General features: G+C 36.6%; 1 protein-coding gene across 1 annotated transcript in view; it reads left to right on the forward strand.

Moving 5' to 3' along the window:
- LOC106620676 (uncharacterized) overlaps positions 1 to 10,808 on the forward strand; it is a 66,689-nt gene extending 55,881 nt beyond the window's left edge. Inside the window, exons 5-7 of the mRNA XM_036361558.2 lie at positions 2,893 to 3,172; positions 3,377 to 3,497; positions 10,070 to 10,808. Coding sequence (XP_036217451.2) covers positions 2,893 to 3,172; positions 3,377 to 3,497; positions 10,070 to 10,470 — 802 coding nt within the window. The 3' untranslated portion in view covers positions 10,471 to 10,808. The remainder of the gene's footprint in view (positions 1 to 2,892; positions 3,173 to 3,376; positions 3,498 to 10,069) is intronic.
- Positions 10,809 to 19,504: the final 8,696 nt, after the last annotated feature.

Below are 19,504 nucleotides of genomic sequence, written 5' to 3' on the forward strand. Positions count from 1 at the left end.
CACTATTCACTTTTGCTTGCGTTGCTTTGAATTTCATTCGTCAACTACTTTTTTATTGTTGCTGCTCAATATGTTTTTTTGTTTGTGAGCTTTATGTTGGCCTTGGCATAAATATTTCGTGCGATTTTCATTTATTTCCCTACCCTTTCCACCGCGTGCTTTGCTCTCTTACGGTGAATTGCAGATTTGAGCTTTTTGTCTCCATTGACATGCCTGCGGCTGTTCGAGTGCGCTGTGTAGCAATGCGGCTGTGCTGGAGCCGTGCAGTACTGCGACACCTCCACTTAGTGATACAAATTTGACAAGTACAACGTGTTGCTGTGCACCTTGCAACAAATGTCGCGTAAACAATGGCGAAAGAAATTCTAGCGAAAATATGCGAAAATGTGAAACCAACCAACTTGAGAACCCAGGAAAGAACAACGATGCTAGAAATAGTTGCAGCGCGACGCCAACGGCGTCAACTAAGCAAGGCAATGGGTTTTTTTCTAACTTTTGCTCACTTTGACCAATTTGGACGTCTCTTTCTGCTCGGGAAGTGTGGTTGGAGTGACAAGCTCTTAATAGTCATCATTTTTCTAAGTGAGTTTGCACAATTACATGCACAGTGGCCGCACTGGAATTGCAGGCAAATGTACACCGTGCAACGAAATATGCTATTTTCTGGCGTAAATGGACGGAGCGTTAAAAGGATTTGTGTACCGATGTATCGCTGAAAACTTAAAAGATGAAAGCTTAGCGAGAGAAATTTACGTTTCATTCTGTTTGCCCTACATTCCGGACACTAATCATATGGAAGTTTGCTAGCTGCGAGCTTAATGAGCCATAGTGCGTTTAGATTCCGTCCATTGGCAAAATTTGCAACTTTTGAAAGTTATTCAAATTCGAATAACATTTCCGACGGGAAAACCCTACTGCTTCTTTAAAACACAGTAGCCAGTAGGTTACAATGCATAATTCGCTTTCAATCTCTTCTCTTCAATATACTAAAATTTTATCTGCACAAAGTCGAAAAATTGATATCTGAGAAATCCAACACAATTCTGGAATTCATGGGATTCTATGGGAGCCGAAAGTCGAAACAAGCACAATGAAGTTGGGAGCCGAAATAGACGGTTTACTTGCACTGGATTCGATAGAACCCAGAAAATGCATATCGCTGATATAATTTGCATATTTAACTTTAATTTACAATTGAAATTATAAAATAAACATAATTTGTTCCCAACTTTATGCGACACAGAGAAGTAACAGGTGGACTGAAAAGATCGTGATGATAAAAAAACACTATTATAATGATTTTAAACTTTTCCAGCGACCAATACTTTGAAGTCTAAATCACGGAAAATGTCTCTATTGGCCAGATCCGAACAATATAGTGGATAGAGGAACAGTTGAAAATGTTTATAAATTTTCTTGATCATTTTCATTGATTTGTAACTCGGGAAATCGCTCCACTTTCCAAAAAGCTTTCGGATACCGATTCAATTTATATATATCTCTGAAAGTTATTCTGTATAACTCTCTCTTGTACGTCCCTTGCATTTACCGCCTTCAGTGCTGATATGAGCTATACGAAATGCGTCAAACCACGTATGAGTGAATGGCGCTATAATGAAAGAAGTAAATAAAAAAGAAAATGTCCTTAAAGAAAAATGTATGTAATGCGAAGAGTGTCGGTAGAGTTTATAAATTATTTAGAGGCGTTTATAGGAAAAGTAAAAGAATAGTAATAGTTTGGTATATATGAATTTCATATCGAATATATCGTTAAAAAAATAGTCAGTTCCCACAACAATAGGTTCTACATAACCGAAACGTACTCGGCGCCAACGACTCGAAACGCCAACGACTCTCAACACAGCAGAATTCGTGACGATAGTTTGAAAGTATTGTATTTGTATTGTGCGGCAACAGCAAATGCGTTGAAAACAAGCTAAATATTATTTCCATCTTTTATCGGGAGAATATTTTTCAGAGCCGTTTTTGTGCTAAACATTTTGGTGCGCATCTTTCTTGAAGTTGTTATTGTTGAAATAACCATTTTAAACAGCACAATATTTGTCTACCTTGGCCGTTACAAGCCCTCAACTGCGCACTATCTTATACGACATTAAAACTAATAAATTATGCCTCCAGACCTTATCTGCCATTTTGTGATGTTTTTCGTCGGCAATTTCTACATTTTTTTGTATTTGACGAATTGACGCAGACATTTGAAAGCTAAATGATCGAGTTTAACAAAGCAGAGTGTTGAAGAAAGTTGGTTGGAGAGTGCGTGCAAAGAGAGGGGAACGCGTGAAATGCCTTGCGGTCGAAAATTGACAATTCACTTCGTCATTCGTTTGAGTTTTGCATGCTGTGCCAGCCCCTCCTTTAAAATCTCTACTTTAGTATGTTTTCCTTCACAACTGTTATGGCTTAAGTCTTTGAAGAGCTGGCTTTTAGCAGCAAGTCCGTTTGAAGCGCAAACAAACAAAATATCATGCAGCAAGGCACACTCCCTCATTTCCCACGTCAAATGCAATACAACTCGCCTCAGTCAAATAAAATGTGAATAAGAGAAAGTGACAGCAACAACAAAAACAACCACCTTAGTGAGCCGAATCGTGCAAGAACAGCGGCAGTTTGGCAGCCGTTCGCTATTGCCTCTATTGGCTTTGGCATTTTTATGAACTTTTTTCAAAACCCTCCTTCCTCTCCCACACTTACACATGCACACACATACCTCTTTCTACAAATCAGCAGATGCTGAATGCTAGTCAGTATTTTGGTGGCGCTTTGATTTACTTATTTATGGCTTTCTTTATGCGTATGTGTGTGTGTGGCTTGGTGTTCGCTCCCTCTGTGCTTGCACAGTTTTATCACTTTACGTTTTGCTGTCTATCGCAGGTATTACATGGAGCGCAAGATCTTTCAACACCTGCTGGAATTGAAGTCCCTGCAAATACGCTCCACCAAATTGAACGAAGCTGTGCTGGTGAAGCGCGCCGTTGACGATTACCACAAATCATGTGCAACTCTGGGTGGTGAGACGGGCACACGCTTGCGGCGCTATCCATTCAGCGAGTACACATTCAAAAATTTCGAGTTGTTCCTCTACGAGACACTGAAGGCACTCCAAAAGCCGGGCACCTATAATTTCCAGAACATCAACGAGGTTTACGAGGAGGTAAGCATTTACATGCAAATACAATACATATAAATGTATATGCATTTGTGTTTGTGTCTATATTATGATTGACATGTGTTGAAAGTGAGCTTCCGGCTGAAAGTTATTGAAAATTATGCATACTTTATATGCATAGCACTCGAAGCGGCGCGAAAAATGGAGTGCGAAATGTAATAAATTAAATTTTTATTTGCATACTTTTAGGCGGAACGCCGTTTGAGTCCCGACTACAACGCTTACGAGAAGGCGCTCCAGTGCACCACCAAGACCCACCGCTGCCTGCATGCTGCCCACGCCTACACTGGCATACCGTGCGCCGCTTACAGTGAGTATTTTGCCTCATAGTCGCAAGTATGCAAATAAATGTATATATATAAATATGCGTGTGTGTGTTTGTGTGCGTGTGTTGTGCATACTTGCAGTGGTATTTGAGTACTGTGCTGAAGGCTTTATTGGCTGTAAAATCGAATGAAAAATTCGTATTAATCTAAAACTAAAGGGTTGCCAGCTGGTCGATTCACCGCGCGTAAAGTGAAACTTCTCTTCCCTAGATATTTATGTATTTGACGGCATATTTGCTGTTGATTACAAGCTGTCAATACTTGTTTAAGCACAGAAATAATTTATTTGCCTTTCTCTTAATAATTAGAGGGGAAGCATTGGTATAATTTTCACACGCTTTCCTCTCAATTAGAAAAATTATTAGAGACAGAGGGAATAAGTGCCAGTCTTAGGAGCACACAAGGTGAGAAATTTAAGAACAATTTTCTTCACTTGTTTCTGAGTGCTTGACAAGATTTAATAGATGGACCTAATTGAGATATGAGTCTACCATCAGCCACTTGAGAGGCACTCTAACTTGCCACGGCAATACGTTTAATACTACTCTTTCCTGTTTTTACACTTTTGGCTAGCTGTTGTATAATAAAGTATATTTCCTGTATACCATTATCAAGATCTCATCGCACTTATAACATCAATTGCGATGGACTTTATTGTACAAAACTCTATATTGATATATGGTAATCTCTCTTAACCTATTAGTCTTCTCTGCGTTGGAGAATGAGGTTTGGTACGCTTGACACGAATTATTTTAATATAGAACACTGGTATCGCTCTATCAACGGAGTTATTAGAGAGGATTTGTTGCCTCAGTGGAAGCAGTGAAGATATTTCAAAATTGTTTTCTGAAACCTATTAAATCGGTCGTGTGGTCTAAGTAAAGAATTCTCATGTTGACGACAGATGATGGGAGATTCGAAGGCAGAGCGTTAGGTGTCGGGAGACTGTACTAACTCTCAATTACCTACACTGAATTTTCAAAGGTTGGCAAGAATGGTACATCAGTGCCTTGAACTGTCATAGGGCTCATTGTTTATGCCGGTTCTACGTATGTTGGACAAGACGCCTTCAATTTCAAAGTAATTACTAACAGCAGTGATGTAGAAGGTAAAATGTTAACCTGCTGATTATTTCTATTTACTTAATTTCGCTGCTCCAATTGTTTTCACCAACATTATACTAAAGAAATCACATTTTTACAAGTTGGACTCTTTGAGTGTTTGATGGGTTAAGAAATGGGCGCTTAAAACTAAAAAATGGAATGAGGTTGATTTATATTTCTAAGCGTGTTTCCAAAATTCGACGTATTGTGAAACTGCTCGATTGGATACTTTATAAAACAAAAACTTGCACTTACAAATCAAAAACCTCACATATAATGTCCAACGATACTAAACGAAGCAAGCTTGTTATATGCAGTAAGCTTTCTATTAGTTTGTGGTTTCGCATTGCCTGCGTAATGTGAAGAGTATATTTATATTTGGTTTTTGAGCATTGTTTCGAAAATAATTTGCATTTGTTGATCTACATTCAGCAGACTTCTTGTAACTGTCACCCGAAGTTTTGTTGTTCTTCTACTTGAGTTTATGAATTATTCGGGTACGAAACATGAATTCCTAAAACTTGGTTTGTAGTTTTGAGTTCGCCGCAATTTTTGTATTTTTGCTTTATATCTTTTCTTATATGTACTCTGAGCGATATGAGATCAAGCGTTCAATGCAATGAAATAAACTAAAATATATAATGTGAAATTCATTTAACTAAAATATATTGAAAAAATTTAAAATTGAGATCCAAACAAGTACAAGAAAACCTGAAGAAATTTTAGAAATACTTCCCAGATTCATGAAACTTCCTGCTTAGTTCACAAAATATAAAAGAAGTGCCTTTTTGCTGAATGAAAAGCGAGTTAATTATGTGTTTGTCGCTGAAAGAAAAACCCCGCAAAAAAGGGACATAACCGTATTTTTAGCTTCTCAGTGGCTGCCACTTTAAAGTTGGTCTAAAGCAAATTTATCACCATTTTATTTTGCGGCTTGTTATTATGCTTATCATATTTGAAAACAAAAGCAGCTTCAAAATGTCCGACGACCATTATACCATTATACACGCAGGTATATTTATATACTACAACTGTATATATATATATATATAAGTGTGTGTGTATGTATTTGCATATCCGTTTTGTTTAATTTCGCAAGCAAACTTAGTTAGACAAAGCGGTTGAGCTTGACAAGCTTCTAATCGGGCCGCTTACACAAAATAAAGTCGAGAGCATAACTCCTTTGAGCGCAACTGAAGCAAGCGGCTGAGGACGAGCACAAAACACGGCGACAAAAGCCCGACAACACCGGTGTGAGAGGCCACGCGTGGAAGGAAGGAAGGAGCGACAGCAGAAAGGTTAAAGGGCCAGCAGTAGAGAAAAGTGATTCATTAAGCGAGAATTAAAATTTAAATAGAATGCAGGTGACAGCAGACACGAGCGATGCGCTGCTGATGAGACCTAAGCAACAACAAAAGCAGCAGCGAGTTGGAATTGATGGAAGTCGGAAAATCTTGAATGACTGGCGTTTGCTTTAGATTAAGTAAAGGGAGAAGAAAATTAGAGAGAGAGAGAGAGTGAACGAGAGAATTAGTTTGCAAAGATTGTAGGTGGGCAGGTCTAAGGGCAGCGGGGAGTAGACACTTTTGAGCTGTTAAAGTCAGTTTGTTGTGCGGGTTAAGCCGTCAGTTGCCTCACCTGCAGTGACTTTGAAGCATTTTCGTCCTTTGCTTCGTCTTTCGTGTGTTCTGCGCTGCCTTGTAGGCATTATTTGGCGCCTTTTGGAAAGACAGTCAACGACTGCGGCGGTTAGTTATTAGCATGCTCTAGGTGCGATAGTCGCACTTGGCATTTGAGGCTTAGCAAAACCGTAAAGGTATGTTTGTAGACTGTAGTCGCACTTTGTAGGCTTGTCCAGCTGCGACACCTAATGATCTGTTTGTTTGACACAGAGCGCACCGCCTGTAACCGCAAAGCAATTGAATTTGCCTACACGTGCGCGCAGATAAAATAATTATAATTATGAGCAGATGCTTATTATTAATCATAAATTTTTCGCGGCTTTCGACGTACAGATAATATAGAGCTATTTTGGGTTGGGAAATTGCTTCTATGTGGATAGAATATTAACAAGAAAAGTATGAAGTTGATTTTTATGAAACAACATTTCCTTTCAGCCGATATGTAAAATTTGCTTTTTGAGGACCTAAAAATAATCGATATATATACATATATATGGTTATGTATTTGGAAGTATTATACATAAATGATCAGAAGATGAGTTGAAATCGGAATGAATCCGCCTGTTAGTCCATACAAACGATAACTTGAGTCAAAATATAGATAATATTATGATTATAATGAGATTTTCTATAAGTGTTCCTTAGTATTATGAGTAGGTTGGGATGGGCTTAAATGTTATTTAGTACAGAGGATCGCTGTAGAGACTGACACCTGTGATTTGGAAATTAGCAAAAAGTGTGCGTGGCCCCGTCGCATTAAAGGTTTATATAGCTATATCAAACATACATACTTGCTGAGGAGGAACCCCTTGGAAACCTGTGGTAATGTGTGAAATCGTATGACAACTGCGCCCACTCTCCATATAACGGTTATGCAGAAAATCGGTAAAATTAAATCCGCTCTTGTTGTGAGGAAGTCGAGGTCTCTAACCTCAATAGTAGTCTTTTGTTTAAGGTCGACCACAATTGAAGATTCTTGAAGGGTGGTTTTGAGTGCCTCGCAGAAGCTGGCCTTTTTAGTTTTGCTCGGGATCTTGTTTTGTGGATCCCTTTGATCTTAACATCTGCTACCTTTAAGTTCACCTTACTTCGGATAGCTATTGCCTTCTGTTGGCTTGTATATTGTAGGTTTGCACATTTTATTCCTGGAATGAAGTCCCTAATTGTTTTATATTCAAAATATTTATAACTTGTAAAGCGAAGAGATCAAGAGCATAGTTATAGCAACGAGCTGGTTATGTGATCATATGATCTTATGTGCTTAGAAAAATTAAATTATATCATAACCAGTGTATAATATGCATCAAAATACTTGTTTGCAAGAAATATTACAACGCAGGTCATCTGATTTAATTTACCATTTTATCCAGATCGGTTGTACTGTTTTTGGCCCACGGCTTGCTGGTTAAAACGTATCGTCATTTTGTGTGTCCTTTCGGTGTACCACTTTACGCACACTGCGCCATTTGTCATTCACCGCTGTCTCTTCTGCATCCGTCCACCCGACTGGCTGATAGAACGCAACACTACTACAAACATACACAAACGTACTACTTATATTTGAACTCATTCCCTCAATCTTCTTCACAAGTATTCCGTTTTCTCTCCCACTTATGTTTAAAAATTCGCCTTTACTCGCATTTAAATGTCACTTTTGCTTCGCATTTTATTTATTTTATTTTATTTGTTGCTTTACTTTCATTTTGCCGTTGTCACTGTCGCTGCTTTGGCTGTGTTCTCCTTTCCGGTCGTTTTCTTTCACTTCTGCAAATCCATTGTTGCCATGTTAGCTGCCTGTTGTTGTTAGGATTGTTGTAGTAGTTTTTGCTGTTGTTGTCGGCGCTGTTTTCGTTTCTTTAATGTGCTGGCTCACAGCGCGCGCGAATGATACAATATTTCAGTGCGTCCCCCCGGGGAGCTCAAAATGCAACTCTGGTGGAACTTTTATTATAATTTTCTTTTGCAAACTATTTTTTATTTTTTTTGTTTTAATTTCCAACACAGTTGCTCAGACTCTGCTTCTTTCTCTGTGGACATCTTCGCCGCCATTGCTGTGCTGCTGCATTTTCGTAACGGAAAGATCTTAGCGATTTTCGGTTTCATGCATGTGTGGGTGTAAGTAACATAATTAAATATGTATGTGTGTATGGGTGTAAGGATATGCGAGTGTGTTAATATGTGTGCGCTGAACATTCCTTACAATTTTGTGTAAATCTATTTGTAGTGTTGTTGTTGCAATATTCAGTTGATGCAACGGTCTGACGTTGCACTGTTACATTACTGACAGTGTCCACATATGGTGGAAGTGGGAAATGAACAACCGCTGGCACGCATACATGTATGTATAGCAGTATGAGCGACAACAATCAGCAAATGCAATTTGTTTTGGTTAAGTAACAGAAAATAACGAAAAGACACAATAACAACAACAACAATACATCCGAAATTCTTAGCGCGAATAATGTGAATATAAATACAAAACTGATTTCTCTTGTGTGACATACATTCGGTTGCATACTCCCACATATAGTTACATACACCCGAACACTCACAAAGTCCAGAGCCGGACAGTATAGGAGCCTTCAAAAAAGTGCGTTTTTTTTTGTCAAAGTGCAATAAAGTGTGTCAGCAACTTGCAAAAATTTAAGTCAAATTAGTATCTGATTTATCTGTCTGCGTTATGAAAGAGGGGTTCTGGGGCTCTGGAAATATCAGAAAAAAGTACTGATATCCTAAAATAAAGAAATGTTTTAAATTTTTTTAAGTAGTTTTTTTTGCAACTTTTTCGGTACTAAATTCCCGAGCATTTTCACAGTTATTTAACGGCCAATATCTAATATCAAAAACTACTTCTATAAGTTATTTTGTTTAACCTTTTCTTGGAGCTATTGCCTTCTTGATTGATAGAATTGAACATACCTTGTCAGCAGCTGTGATTACTGACATTCCTACAGCTACCATCAGCGTCAGTATCTGGGTTCTTGGATGGCTTAAATGTAGACAATATACCAATTTTAAGACTTACACTCCATTGCTGGTTATTCATATTGCTGTGCCGCCGAGCCAAAAGCTTACCTCCTAAAGACTGTGAATTATGCTGATCTGCTGGAGGAAGGGAACGTTATGTTTTCATGTTCAAACATTATTATAATTTTAAATTTCGAACAGACCTCTCGGTGTTAGCTGGTGAAAACGATTATGAACATTTTTTGATTTCGGATGATCCAGCCCCAACTAATGACGAGCACCACAAACCTACATATTTACGAGACACGTTCGAGTTTTTAAGCATTTCTTGTTCTTGCACGAACGTACCAAACCATTCTGTAGTGAAATTGGTCTAAGTCTGATTTTCGATTTTCCGGTCGGAGATCAACCACGATAACATAATTTTCTCTGATTTTCCCAGTATAATTGAAAGGTTACAAGTCTACCTTCATGGCGATACATCCTGCCATCAAGTTATTTCTTGGTGGTTGCGTTCGCTACATTGTGCTGCTCTGACAGGTTGTGCTTGTGGAGACGGTGCCATTTTATCAACTCGCGTTCACGGTAACTCATTAATTACTCCGCCAATTCTCTAAATGACTTAATCTTGTGTAAAATTCGTTGTAATCACTTTTTTGCACTTTAATTAGCTAAGAAATTTCTCAACTTTCTATTTATATTTGCACGAGTAAATACTTGTCTAACAACTAACTGTTTGTTGTTTGTATATATTGTTTTGTAGTTGTTGTTATTGATAAATTTTACGCATTTCTTGCTTTGCAGTACCCATGATGAACCATCACACGATGCCGAAATTCGGCTTTGGCTCGTACAAGAAGACCGGTGTGGGGAGTTTCTATCTGCCGAAGATACTCACCAGCGGCGGTTGCGGCGGAACAAGTGGCAGTGGCGGTTGTGGTGGCGGCAAAGTTGCGCTGGAGCTATCGCATGGCAAGAGCAAACAACTTATTTCACTGCCCTCAGACAAGTTGGACAGTAATAAACGGTACTACGTCACATTCACCGTGAAGGAGTCGGGCGGCGGCGGTGGCGGTGCAGCGGCGATGGGCGCCACAACTGCGGCAGGTTGTAGTGGTGGTAATGCAATGGATAGCGCCGGTATTGCAGCCGATAAACAGGCAACTGGCGGATGTTGCGGTGGCAACGATGCAACCGGAAAGTAAAACAACAAAACAACCACCCCAGCGCTTGCTGTTCGCTGTCTATTTCAGTAGCCTCGCACTTCTACATCAGCCGGACAAGTTAATAACAAACGGAAATCAAATGCAATAATGTCGTGTGCACTTCCGCCGCACGCGCGTTGCACGTTGGTGGCTAGCAGCGGAGCGCGTTGAGTAGAAACATGAGAGAGAGAGGTTGCGGTGGCGGGTTGTGTGTGTTGTGCGGGGCGAACATGTTATGCTCGGGAAAGCGCTAAGCGGCGCTGCGTAGAAACTTTATTATTTGATAGCTGCAAACGCGCAACAACACACACATACATAAATATATATATACACATAATACACATATATATATATATATATGGTAGAACAGGGGGAATGCAGCGAGCAGCGCGGTATTATTGCTTCATTGGTTGCAGTTCAACTTTGGCCAATTTTGTTTTTAGTTCGTTTTATTTTTTTCAATTTTCTACGGTTTGGTTGTTGTTATTGCTGCACAGTAAAGCATTAATACCCTACCCGATTGTGTTGCAGGTCGATTACACAATTACAATTTTCGCCAATTTTGAGTTAAGATCTTTCCACTGCCTATTTTATGTGTGATTATCAATTATTTTACTATAATTTCCATTCATTATACTTTTAAGTGAAATATTATTAAATTGATTGCTTATGATGGCCGACATGTGAGTGAAGTGAGTGGTTTCGACGAAGCATTTTTTGTGCTTTGCAAGTCAAAGAGGCAGCACAGCACGACCCCAAATAAATATGTTGCAACATTCTGTTATATATAAATAAAAGTGATAAATTCATTATATATGTTTACTATATATTTTCCGATTTCGCCCTTTTTTCTTTTAATGTTTTGTTTTGAATTATTCTTTAATATATATTTTTCTCAATTTTGCTGAATTTTTCTCAGAACATATTGTACTTATATGTATACATACACAGAAGCCAAAATCACAAGTTTCTTTTTTTTACATTTTTATTTTGACTTTTATAAATTTTACGCCACCCAAAACTATTGAAAAATGCCAACAAAGCATTTCACTCATACAAAATGAGTTTGTGTGTTTGTAAGTGCCACGGCACTTTAGGGTCCAGTATGATTTTATTTAGCTCTCTCTTGCTTGGTTGCGCTTAAAAGTTGCAAAATTCTTTTGGTAACTCAGTTAGTTCATTAAGAAGTTGTTGCAGTGCTCGAAGGACAATGCTCTAAAAGTTTTATTTACGCACCGAAATTAAAGCGTGTGGAGTTGGAGCCGGATAACTGTTCGGCTGCTGAGCAAGCCACGATAATTTAATTTTTGGTGGAATTTCTGGTTTTCAGTTACTTGATTTTTTAGTGTTTATAGATATTTATGTGGTGAATAATTAATCGTGTTTTTTCGCCTAATGGCTGCGCCCTTAAAATATATATTTATATATATTTAGAATGGAAAAACATCTTTCAATACAATTTGTTTGTACTATAATAATAAAAATTTTGAAGAAAATATTTTTCGAGTTACCGTCATTTCCGACAGCGCTAAAAAATCCAAAAGATCCAAACGTCCTCCACGATTGCTGTGATTTTAGCGTTCGATATGAATGAAATCTAAAAAAAAAATTTCACTACAAGATTTTGTACGTTACGATTATTTTTGTTTGAAAAAAATCAAAAATTTAGAAAGTAGCGTCGTTTTTAAGATATAAAAATATATACCATAACTGTTTGCAGTAAAAATTTGATAGCGATTCGTGTAATCATTGCAGATAAGTCGAAAATTGTAGTTTGAGAAAAACGCCTTCAAAACTAAACTGATTGAGTTGATGAAACTGAGCGGATTACATTTTAGATGACTGTGACTCAAAACCTATTTAAGATATCGACTTTAAATTTTAGTATGTTATTTTCAAAGGTGTAACTTATTGAAATATTTCACATTAGGCATGCGCCTTAAACAATTTTAAGCACAATGTAACTGTAATATGAAAATAGTTGGCTCTAAAGCGACAACCTTTTGAAGCGTACTGTATTTTCCTCAATTGATATGTCATTGATAAATTGATTGTAATGAAGAATTTTATTACTCATTTTCATTCATCCGCTAAACACGCCGAGCCGACTCTGACCAAATTTGTTTTATTTTCAATAACGGTAAAGTTAGTGAAGCTGTTGGTGCTGTTAAGTGGCATCATGTATAAAGAACTGCAACCAAAGAAGTGTTAGATTTAAGCAAATTATCCAACAACAAAAGAAATATATATTAAAATTGACAAACAAAACGCAATAACGGTATAAACTTATATATATATATATACTTCTATGAGGATGTGAAATATGAGCGCAAATACTGTAATTAAGTGTAATAACTGCATTTTACTAATACTATTGAAGACAACAATGAAACAATTAATACTTAATTAACAAAGAAATATTCAATTGAAGAGTGCTGCTAATCGAAAGGAGCAACAGCACAACACAGTTATGTTCTATATGTACCATATATGTAATTGTAACCTTAATGTGAATCATACTTGTAGTTAACTGTAATATTTTACAAATAAAATGAAGATAGTAAAAACAAATTGCCGACACACATACATAAAGGTGCTTTTAAAGTGGGGCGGAGGAAGGCTTAATTTTTCAGTTTACACACACATAGACATGCATATACATGCATATATATATGCACTACTAGGGTGTCCGATATTTCCCATGTTTGCTGTTTTTTTGCAAACGCCTTGTGAAGTTTCAGTTTTTGCCATAAAAAAATTAAAAATTCTACAACATAAGCAAACTCCGTATTTTCCATTCAAACCGTGTCTAGGTCATGTTTCTTTTCCCCAGTAATAAGCAAGTAAATCTACAACTTTAATAAACTGATATTCTAATACAAAAATTTCCGCGCTGCAAAAAAGCTCCAAGCAATTTTTCCATAAAGCTACTCTTTTAAGAATTATACGCTTAGACAATAAGATTACTGAGCATTCTTATGGTATACCATGCCGTATGAGCAACTCAGATATTCTAATTCACTTGTGTGAATGCTCAGTACATTTGATTCACTTAACGGAATATTTTAATGAAAAAATCATTCAAACCTTTTTGTATAGCGGAAAACTTTGTATTAGAAAGTAATTCTTTTGTACGTTTATTTGCTTTGGAGATTTAATGCAAAACATCAAAAAATCCCATTTTAAATACTCGTAAATGGAAAAAGTAAATTTAGGCACGGTTTAAATTGAAAATAAATAACTTGTTTCCGTTGAATAATTTTATTTGGGTCCAAAATTGAAACTTCAGGGGGCGTTTGCAAAAATATAATCAACTTGGGAAGTAACGAACATAAGCATATGTGCTCCTGATCTACCCAATTGAGCACAAATTGGACTAATGCAAATTTATATTTAATTTAATTGTATTTTGTATTACAAATTCGATTGAGAATTTTTTTTTACAAAGACACACATATAGACATACGGATATTTCGAAACAAATAAATACACACACGTACACCTAAATGCCAATTTTAGATACTTCAATGATTAAAATGCAGTGGCTTTAGGTGAAATATTTGATTTCCTTTGCCAAACAGACGCACACGCACAAACCTACACTGACACACATGAATGTAAATATATAAAAAAAAGTATTGCCAAAGCAAGTTTGCAATACTATATTTTCAATAAGATTTATTTATATTTTTATTTGTTTATTTTTCTTTTATTTGTTTTTAGTTCGGTATTTTTTTCTTGCTGCTGTTGTTTTTGTTGTGCGACAAGTCACTTTGTTTTGAGTTTTATGCAGATTTTTTTATATCTAAATTGAAATCAGAATTTATTGCCGCACGATGGAGCTAGCACAGCGCTGGCGGTGCAATAGAGCCATCATACATTGCTGGCAATCGGGTAGAAAATTTATGTTTTCAAGTTCAGACGATATTTTCAGTTTATTTTGTAATGCAACGCTGACGGCGCGCAGTAAAGAACCAAAGTAGTGAGGAATAGCGTCTGGAGAAAAAAAAAAACAGAATGCGAATAATGTGCAATGCAGAGCAGAAGAATGAGAGAGTTGTATGAAAACAGTGGACTTATGTACTTTGTAGCGGCAGAACTTGCAGCTTTAAACGACTTATGAAAGGTAAGAGACAAGAAATATAGTTAATAACATACATGCATAGTTACAAACTGACTGTATATGTTTTTGCACTTTCCCGGTAAGTTTGATGATTACAGTAGTAGAAGAAGCAATTCATTTTGTTTTTATCAATTTTAATATTTATTCAAAAGTCACGCAGTTATATCAGCTGCTTTGCTAATATAATAATTGTCAACTATGTAGTTGTTTATCATATCCTCGCCAAACTCTTTATTAAAATTCCGACTCACTAATTAAGTTATTCATGAAATTAATTTTTCTTTCTAGTCAAAAAAAAAAATTACTCACTCAATTCTGAAAGTCTTAATCGTCCTCCTGTGTTTTTTTCACGTATAGCTTAGCGAATACTGCTTAATTCACCTAACGTTGAGAGAGCGTTAAGCATTAAGAAAGGATCAACAGGCGGAGAGTGGAGCAGGTAGCAGTTGAAAATGAGCGTCGACATTTTAAAGGAGCGTATGAGTTGCAGGATTTTTTACAAACTCAGATAGAAATCTGATCTAGGCTTAAATGTCTCTTGCCCATTTTTATGCGTATAATTTTCGGTTGACCAAAATCAGTTGAAAAGAGTGGAACGTCGGTTGAGCATACTCTCATCCGCTATATATTTAAAAAACTTACTTAAGAAGGACTTCAATTTACTTAGAATCGAGCGAGGCATTGAAGATAAAGAAGACTACAAACATTTCCATTTTACATAAGCCTTGAAAAAATGATGGTAGTAATCTAAGGTGATTTTAAAAATTACAAAAATTAAATATTGTATACTCAACATGTAAGATTTGCTTGTATTTTGCTAGTCAAAAAACAGTTCAGATTTTGTATGATATTTTCAAGTCACAGGAAAAGAACTTTGTCGTATTCCGAAAATTTTTTTTTACGGTTGGAAACTCTCTCGTATATTAAGAGAGCCCCTAAGTTTGAATTTAATCACTAATAAATTATTTTATTAGTACTTTTGGGCCCGTTAAACCACTTAATAAGAGTTTGAAAGTCATAGTTATATCAAATTATTCTGAATCATACTTACTTGAATGGATACAAAGGAAGTTCGTGCCACATAAAATCGATCCATTTCTGAAGCGGATAGTTACTGGTCAAAACGGTCGTGGTGGTATCGCAGTGTGCCGGGGCAAAGGACAGCTAAGCCATGATTGACAGCAAAGAAGCTTTAATTAAGTGTTTTGAGAGATTTGCAAAGAATCATCTACTATGAGCTGTTCATCTCCGGTCAAACTCTTAATACGTATCTGTAGTGGTAACAATTGGACCAACAGAAGGTAGCAATCGCACAGAAGCGGCCAGCCTTGGCCTATAGGAAAGGAAATATGTTCCATTAGAACTACGAAAGACCACAAAAATTGCTAGTGCCTTGCCAGAAGCTCCGGAAGCTTGTTGAGATGTTCTTATGCATCTACGAGTACCATATATTACGGGTACCAAATCAAGTGATTTCAGTTTTTAGCCTATAGAGACGGGGTTTCTATGATAGTGGCATTATTAAATTACCTTAAAATAGGCAATAAGTTATCAATAGAAACGGTGCTTGTTTGACCTAAACCTCATCATTCTAACTATGCTAAATAAAACCTTTAATTTAATGCAAAAAGTCTGAATTTAATTTTATTACACCTTATATAAAAGCCTCTGCATTCTTTAAACTATTTGAAAATATGAAAGTGCACCGTGAGACGAGATTCATGGTGACGAGCAAAAAATGTCCAACATTAATATAAATCTGTTTGCTATTTTACTCTTTCAATTCAAAAGCAATGTAAATTACACAAAATAAATGAATATAAGTTCGCGGAAGACTAATCTCGTTGAATCATTATTAAATTCTTCACGAATACCTGTTGCATTCATATGAGACCTACTAACACTATACACACCAACACAATCGCAGAAATTCACACACACACACAGGTAATTGAAGGAGTTCATATGTCAACGGTGTTGAATGCTGTGCAACGCTGACATTTAGTCGACATATTTTTCACTTGACACTTGTCACCGTTATTGCCGTGTGTCTGTTGCAACTCGATCACACACATGCGCGCACGTCCGACGACTACATATATATAGATGTGTGTAGTGATTGTCAAGTTAAGTTGTTTTCGTTCATGGGCTGGTGAAAGTGTCACTATGTGATTGTGTGTGTGCGCGCATGAATCATATTTGACAGAAATGCTAGAGTTGATATGACTGGGCCAACAGGCGAAATTACAAAAATAGCAACAAGTGGCGGAAAGAGGGCCATGTACTGCGTAATAGTGACAGCAACAGCAATAAATTCATTAATTAAGTTACGTGCAACAATATGTAACAACAACAGAAAACATTGGACCCATCGTAATCATAATGTCATAACGTTGCTCAGCGCTGATATGCACTAGTGTATGTTTATTGTCACAACCGCTAACGCAACCCGATAACCCATATGTAGCAGGCGCAGTAAAGGGCGACCCAAAATGGTATTTGTGCACATGTTTCTTGGATTACATATTATTAATACTCCTTCTTTATTTATTTTGATGACATCACGTTAGCTAGAGTTTTCAAAAAGTTTGATAGTTAGTAATATACCCGTATATGTTCATAGCCTAGATAAAATGCTTCATGGATATCCTTTCGGGGACATCGTATTTTGTAGAGAGGTAATATTGGAAGCCTGTTTTTATTTTCTGTGTCATACATGGACCAAAAAACGTGTTAAATAATGGGTGAATTGAGTTAATGGTGGGTCTGATTTTCAGTACTAAAAGATTTCTTTGCAATATTTTCTAGAGTATTGAAACCCACCAAAATCTAACGTTTTTTTGCTTTGTCCATCGTTTGTAAAATTCTCTAAACTTATGCTCAGAGGCCACGAGTATTTTTGAAAATGCCTGTACAACATGGGAAAAGCCGAGTGCCCTGCATGTATTTACGGAGACGAACCACTCGATGGTGTAAACCATACCTTCTTTAAGTGCCATCGATGGAATGAAGCTCGGAGAAGTCTAGAGAACAAAGTTGGAGAACTAAACACGGAAAACCTAATAGCGAAAATGATAGCGCGGCGAAAACTGACAAGGAATTACCACATACGTGGAACATGTACTACGCATCAAGAAAAGGGACATGGACGCGAACCCTCCGACCAATTCCACTCAATAGAAGATAGTCAGCCTGATGCTGGCTACATAGGCATCCCTGGACGAAGGGAGAGTAGAAACTGACCCGCTATGGGCCCGTCTTGGGATCTTGAAGTAATGCGAAAGCGATCCCAGGGAAAGGAAAAAATCAAACAAAAAAATAATCCATGATAGAAGGAGGGAGTATTTTAGTGGGTACACCACTCACGTAAGATGGCTATCCCTATATGTTGCGAAGGCATTTTAAACCCTCCTTACGGCCTAAACAAAAAAAAAAAAAATTTATTTTTTATTTTAGTTTTAATTTAAATATTTATTTCTATTTATACTCTTGTATTTCATTGGAATTTAATTTTACATTATACTTTTAATTTAAATATTTAGTTTAACTTAATTTAATTTTAATTTCCTTTTAAATATTTATTTTTATGTTTTTTTGATTTTAAGTTTAGTTTTAAAATAATAAATTTAAATTTAATTTTAATTAAAATTTTTACTTTAATTTTTATTTTATATTTTATTTTGTTTTAATTTATTTTATTTTATTTCATCTTATTTTTATTTAAATTTTGTTGTTGTTTTTTGCATTTAGTGTTACTTAATTATTTTACTTCATTATATTTGCTTAAAAGCAAACATTTTTTTGTTGTTCATTTTAATTTTAATATTTTTTTAAATATATATGCTGGTGTTTAATTTAATTTAATTTTACTCAAGTTTAATTTTATAGTAAATATTAATTTTAATTTGATGTTGTAATTTCAACTAAAATATTAATTTTATTTAATTTCGTTTAATTTCATTTTATTATTTTCTGAACCACCCTTTACCGGCAAGTGTATTGAGTATTGGGGTCAACCACGGTACACCGTGTACCGTTAGCTGAACTTTGCGGAGGCGAGTGAGGTGTATCGGTCGGCATATTAGATTGACACGCCGGTTCACTGTCGAAATGTGCAAACGCATATTGAACGAGGCAAGGACATTGGTTCCTACGAATATATGCTTGTGTGTGTGTCTTCATAAACACATGTATGTACGTAGATACAATAGCTCTCAGCGCTCACTTACTCATTCTAACTGTTGCGTCAACGGCAATGCAAACATCAGTAAGTGCGTCACACAAACACACACACACACAAGTAGTACTTATAAAGGTAAATATAAATGCATACACATAGGTAAATGTGTGTCTATGTGTGGGTGTTTCAGTGCAGGTGATTTCGACGTGCCTCATGCGGCTGCTGCTGTTATTGTTGATTTTGACTATTGACCATTTGAAGGTGACGTTGACGAGAATGATGATGTGAGCCTGAAATTGAAGCCGCAACCCCAGTGCTTGTTGATTCCCAGACCAGTAGGAGAGTAGGGCGAGAGGAGCGGGGTTCTTATAGTACAATTGTGGATAGTAACACTTTCATCACCTAACAAACGCTGCTAGTCACAAATCAAAATGCAGCGCAGCTGACGCATTCATATACGCAATTGCACGCACGTAGACACATACTGACAAGAGCGCCTGTATGCAAGTATATAGTCGCATGAATGTATATGTTTTGGTGTCTGCATGATGAACGAAGTGTTTGCAACACTGTTGTATTGTAGCACCTACCTGGGCGTCCAAGTGGTACATTAACCCTTCAACACACATAACAGATTCCGTTATATAAATACGTATATTTTTTACTCCTCCTACGCTTTAATGACACTTCCTGTTGATTCCACTTGCAGTTGCAATTAATGTCTGCTGCTT

Source organism: Bactrocera oleae, chromosome 2 (genome assembly GCF_042242935.1).
Source record: "Bactrocera oleae isolate idBacOlea1 chromosome 2, idBacOlea1, whole genome shotgun sequence".
Classification (NCBI taxonomy): domain Eukaryota; kingdom Metazoa; phylum Arthropoda; class Insecta; order Diptera; family Tephritidae; genus Bactrocera; species Bactrocera oleae.